Source organism: Sinocyclocheilus anshuiensis, unplaced genomic scaffold (genome assembly GCF_001515605.1).
Source record: "Sinocyclocheilus anshuiensis isolate Anshui unplaced genomic scaffold, SAMN03320099.WGS_v1.1 scaffold437, whole genome shotgun sequence".
NCBI classification, from domain to species: Eukaryota; Metazoa; Chordata; class Actinopteri; order Cypriniformes; family Cyprinidae; genus Sinocyclocheilus; species Sinocyclocheilus anshuiensis.
In genome coordinates, this window is record NW_015539902.1 from 2,230,490 (window position 1) to 2,236,602 (window position 6,113).

At 34.3% G+C, this 6,113-nt stretch overlaps 1 protein-coding gene across 1 annotated transcript in view; it reads right to left on the reverse strand.

Annotated features, from left to right (window-relative positions):
- The window catches only part of LOC107686166 (receptor-interacting serine/threonine-protein kinase 4-like), a 14,743-nt gene extending 12,260 nt beyond the window's left edge, over positions 1 to 2,483 (reverse strand). Inside the window, exons 1-2 of the mRNA XM_016483064.1 lie at positions 2,465 to 2,483; positions 225 to 516 (exon numbers count right to left, since the gene is read on the reverse strand). Coding sequence (XP_016338550.1) covers positions 225 to 482 — 258 coding nt within the window. The 5' untranslated portion in view covers positions 483 to 516; positions 2,465 to 2,483. The remainder of the gene's footprint in view (positions 1 to 224; positions 517 to 2,464) is intronic.
- Positions 2,484 to 6,113: the final 3,630 nt, after the last annotated feature.

Sequence of the window (6,113 nt, forward strand, 5' to 3'; positions counted from 1 at the left end):
GGGGGGGGGGGGGGGGGGGGGGGGTTGTGTTTTTTTGTAATCGCTGCATCAAAGCAGTGCAGTTTACTCAGGTAGTGATGAATCACTCGTACTGAAGCTTTAATGCAATGAATCAGCTGTGATCGATTCCTTGGAAGTTCTAAACCATGAGCAATACGGTCACCACCTTTACAGCAAAGGAGTCAAGGCCTCGTCATGACCAGACGTGGCTCGCTCCGGCTCACCTTGATGTGGTAGTGTGCGTCCAGCAGGATGTTGGCAGGTTTAAGGTCGAGATGAAGGAGGGGCGGGTTCATGCAGTGCAGGAAATTCATCCCCACCGCCGTCTCGTGGATGATACGGAAACGCAGCTCCCAGGGCAGCGGCTCCGAGGCCAGCAGAGTTTCCAGAGAGCCCGTCTCCATGTATTCCATCACCAGTCCCTGCGGATCGCTGCAGATGCCGTATACGGGGAGGACGTAGCGGAACTTAGCCGCCTCCATCTTTTTGGCCTCCTCTAAAAGTTCGGCACGCTCCCTAAACGACAAAAAACTGATCAGTTCAAAGTCACACCTGTCGTGGAATGTAAATGGCATTTATTTTGCAAGGAATGTCTTAACATGGGAGGGATCCAGCTGGATTTTAGCTGGATAACTAGCAACACACCCCATGAATTAAAAAGATCGTAAAGAAATCACAGCAAGACGCTTTAATACAAACAAGGGAAGGTGCTAAAACCCGTTGGACCTGAGCACAAGCTGACTCATTCATATTATCTGGAGGCATTTTATGAACAATAACACAATGTTTTTTAGCTATGGGCTAAATTTCCTTTCTGAAATATAGACGGGGCATCTGAAACAGCATTCAAGCACACACAAATAAGTTTTTCACAATGCTGTTTACAGTATATTTATCTGACATCATCTTTTTAATTACATTCCAGTCTTTAACACTGATAGATATGGGGTTGTGTGAATGGCTCTTTTGTACTTTGTTATTACTCAACTCCTTTTATTATTAAGTCAGACATGTAGGTCATATATTTTTAAAATGGACTTACAAAGGACATCTTAAAGAGTTTACAATCTGTTTGCTTACTTAACAGCACCAAGAAAAGGCCAAAAGGTCTCTCAGTCATGTAACTCAAGAAATCAAGCACAGATATTACACACAAACTTGCAATGTCAGTAAGTCTGAGATTTGCTTTATCACTTTATCAGTTTAGTAATTATTTTATTACTCATATGACATCAGTGCTTAAGCCAAAGTGGCTATGTAGTTCTCTATCAATTTTAGCATCTGCTAAATTAATTAATTAATTAAAATGTTTTAAAGAATATAAATAAAAGAATACTTGCATTTTAATTCACTTTATGCTGATATTTTCTACTGAACGAAAACTAGCTTTAATAAAGCTGAGGTAAAGCATAACTATATATTATATTATATATAATATATATATATATGAGAAATGTATTCAAAAATACAATAAAATGTATTAAAAAAACAATAAGTAAATAATTTAATTTTAATATACTTACTGTTCACATAAAAAAAAAAAAAAAAAAACTTTAAATGCATTTAAAAATAATTATTTTTAAATACATTTAAGGGTATTTTTAAATTTATTAAGAGTTTTGCTTTCCATGTGTATTTTTGCATTTATTTTTATATGAATACATTTCATATATATGCATATACATTTTCATATACTTACTGTTCGCATAGAAAAAAAAAAGAAAAAAAAAATACACAGGGACAGCAAAACTCGTAATAAATTAAAAATGCCCCCAAATGTATTAAAAAATAAACAATACATTTATAATTAATTTCCTTTTCATAATGCTGATATTTTTTACTTAAAAGAGTTTTAGGAAGATTAAGGGAAAGCATACCTTCTAAAAAATAAATAAAATAAACAATAAGTTAATAAATAATTTCATATTAATATACCTAAAGTTCACACAGAAAATCAATTTTAAAAATACACTTAGAGCTTATATTTTCGACTAAAAAAAACAGTTGCTTTAAAATGGCTGAGGGAAAGCATAACTCTAAACAAACAAACAAATAAATATATTAAAAAATGAGTGAATAATGTCATTTTAATACACACAGCGTTGATATAAATTAGCTTTAAGAAGGCTGAGGGAAAACATCATTCCTAATAAAGTCTGATAGGAAACAGTTGTGCAGTTCTGACAGGGATGGATAAGTGGGAGGTAAGGAGTGAAAAGATTAAGTGCGGAGGTAAACGTTTAAAACTAGCCATTCTAATGCCTTGCACTGTTCTGTTCTGCCACCCTTTTGAGCTCAACAAAAGCCGTTCTTTTCTTAAAAAAAAAAAAAGAAAAGACCTGATCCAGTTCGACTGGTTCGGCAACTCTGCTAAAGTGGAGGCCTGATGGAGCACAGGAGGACAAAGCCTGCTTTTAAGTCTGTGCCCTGTTTAGATGGGGGAGGCAAATTAGAATTCTTGTACCTTCAGATCTCAGGTGCTGATAACCTGTTGTGGTGGTGAGGGTCACGTGGAACATCTATCAGATTCTTTTGTTTTTTTTCCTCCTCAAGCTTGGTGACGCAAAGTGACATCCGCATGAAGATTTCAAAAGCAGGTTTTGCAGGAGGACGTGCTAGATTACAGCTGATGCCACCTTGATAACCATGCCTGATCAAATCTTCCAGCATTAACGACCTGTTGACGCATCCCTTTGTCAAAGTAATTCTCATATAACATATCAAAGTGCTACATATCAATAGCGCCTATTCTACATAGAGTTATAGGGCCAGAGGAGTCCAAAAGAAATGCATAACAACACACTTAGCCTGTATGCACCTGTATTCATGCTCATCCAAGGCTATTGAAAGATTTATGCCCAAAGGAAATCATTTACCACATGCTAGGTCATGCTAGAGGTGCAATTCATAGAGTCTAAACTAAAATAACTATCACAATAAGCAGTCTAAATATTGGTATCTTCATGCAGATGGTTTCAGAAAGAGCTCTATATAGCATTAATGTGTGCTTCTTAAATGGGTTGATTAGTGACTCAAGACCCCAGCATCATCCACAGCAGACTTACATAACTCTGGAACATAAGTCATTTAAAATAAATTTAAAAGACTTGATATGACTTGCAATGAGGAAGAATGGAAAATGTAATGTAGTTGTTCGTAATTAAAATATTTGGGGAATGTATATATGTATCTGCATATACATATACACTCTGGCATTCAAAAGTGTGTGGTCAGTAAGATTTTTCTTTTTTTTTTTTTTAAGAAATTAATACATTGATATATTAAATGATTTAAAAAGTGACAGGGTTTTGTTTTTAGGGGAACATTTTTGAAAAAAAAAAAAAAAGTTTCAAATAAATGCTGTTCTTTCTATTCATCAGAGAATCCTGAGATGGTTTCCACATAATTTTTTTTTTTTTTAAGAAATTAATCCATTGATATTTTAAATGATTTAAAAAGTGACAGGGTTTTGTTTTTAGGGGAACATTTTTGAAAAAAAAAAAAAAAGTTTCAAATAAATGCTGTTCTTTCTATTCATCAGAGAATCCTGAGATGGTTTCCACATAAATATTACGCTGGACAAGTGTTTTCAACAATGTTAATAATAATAAATACTTCTTGAGCAACAAATCAGCATATCAGAATGATTTCCGAAGTTCATGTGACACTGAAGACTGGAGTAAAGGCTGCAGAAAATTCAGCTTTGCGATCCCAGGAATAAATTACATTTTAAAATATATTAAAATGGAAAAAAGCTTTTTTTTTAATTGTAATAATTTAACAATATTACTGTTTTTACTGTATTTTCATTCAATAAATGCATCCAAAAACATTTAAAAACTTTTAAATATTTAAAATATTAACTTTTAAACATTTAAATATTATATATATATATATATTAGGGCTGTGCGATATTGAAGAAAAATGCGATATGCGATAACTCATTAAATAATGGGATATTCGATATGCGAAACAATAATGCTTAAAGTGCCACATGCTCAAATGTAACGGTGGTGAATAAATCGCATTCTGATTCTGATAAGAAAGCACCCCTACAACAACTTCTGAAAGTGAATGGTAGTGTTTTACTCGAGCATTACATAAAAATGTCATTTTAACATTAGTGTAATCATTTTAACATGAGTTTAGGAACTGAAAAATAAAAAGGAAAAATAAAACACTGCTTAGTATTTCCTCTTTGAATTCAATTTCAGAAGTCCCATAATCCCTGGGGAATTTTCTGGGACGTCCATTTTTCAAGCTGTTTAATACGATCCTGTGCAATCTGGATTCTCTTTTTCACATAAAAAGGTTTTCCGTCAAAGACAAACAGGTTGTGAATGGTTCCTTGTTTTTTTCCCTGTCTGTACAGACGAGTTCAGTCTGGCCCTACCCCTCTGTTCAGGTGAGGGGGTGGGAGGAGCCTAATTACATCATTTCCTGAGCCTGGAACACACAAAGCGGCAAAGAGTCAATTGGCCAATCTAGTTTTATGACACATATACCCGTTTATAAGCTAAGGGGCATTGGTGACACCCATAAAGCACTGATTCAACTTCACTGCATCTAATATAGTGCTAGAAGTTACAAACTTCTCAACTTTCTGCTCATGAAGCCTGGGAACTGTATTTGACATGGTTATCCAAGCTTAAGGAATGCTGGTCATCATCCAACACCTTTATAACCTGAGATCACAAGAATGTTAAAATCGCCTCTTAACCCCCTGGAGAAATATACAAGTTCTCTAGGATTACTCAACAATGTCCTGGTTATGTGATACGGCTAAAATGAGTCGTGTGGAATGTAAAAAATCATCGAACCTATTCATAGACGAGTTTATATTAGCCAGAGGTTCATGCATGCATGAACTCAATTTACGTTAATCTACACATAGTAGCTTCAGGGTAACATTAACTCAGTTTACATTCACCAGACCTTCAAAAATCGCAATGTTCTCATACAGTGTCCACATAAAAGTGAGTCACACTGCATACTTTTTTGATTCATTATGACTCAATGGATTATAAGTAAGGTAATTAATCCTAAATAAATGGTAAATCTTTCCCTTTGGGTTTTTAAAAAGCCATGTAAGTGGTATTTCTGTCATTTTTAATGAATATGTTTGCCATATTAAGCCTACTGTATCATATTTGATACATGAATTTGTAAAGCCTCTAAATTATCAACATGATCAAAACCATGCTGCAAAATCTACTACATGCCTTCTGTCATCTGACTGATAGTTCATACTTTTTAGTAAGAAAGCTGCCTTTTAGTATAATTCTACACATATCCTCTTTCTTTTTGCTATGAGATGATTTTATAAAGTACATTTTATTTGTACATCTCTCAATCATCATTCTATTGCATTTTAATTAAAACTACAGAGCCTCGATCATAAAACTTAGCATTTAAATATTACTATCTTACGAAGAGATATTATTGAGAGTGACAACAGCTGATATTTATATGAATGTTATATAAGTAGTTATTATACTGCACTATACTATTCTATCGCTCTGATTTACAAGCTATATCGAATTTTCATTTTACTTTTGGCCATATAAATTACAACATCTGCATCAAATTGCATATTTTTTGGGCCTCTGAATAAAACTGAGGTGTATGAGCTCCATATTTCACTGTATCAAAACCTGATGTAATATTATTCTGGCACAAAACACATGGGCTACGCAAACTTGAAATACATTTTTTTCCTGACAGTTATTTCATATGATAAGCTTAAAGTGAAACTCACTAGAGATGTCAATGGCTGTTACATTGTCTTCAAAAGGAATCAAAAGTGGATGCAGAGACAGGATCATTCACACGTGACTGAGGACAATAGTTCACAGGATGCTCGATGGGTTTCAGTTGTTCTGGATGCATAAAAGAGTGTCAGTTTAGTCATTAGCAATTCGTATGTGTGTGAGAGAGAACACTTGGGTGGGGTTAAAATCTAAATAAAATAAAAAGGAAAACCTGCATGGTTCATAATGGCTATCTTACCTTTATATGTCAGCAAGCACATTTATGAATCATCAGATTAGTTGTTAATGTCTTTGCCTCACCCTAGTGGACATTCATTAGCACTACAGTTATCGTAAGACGTT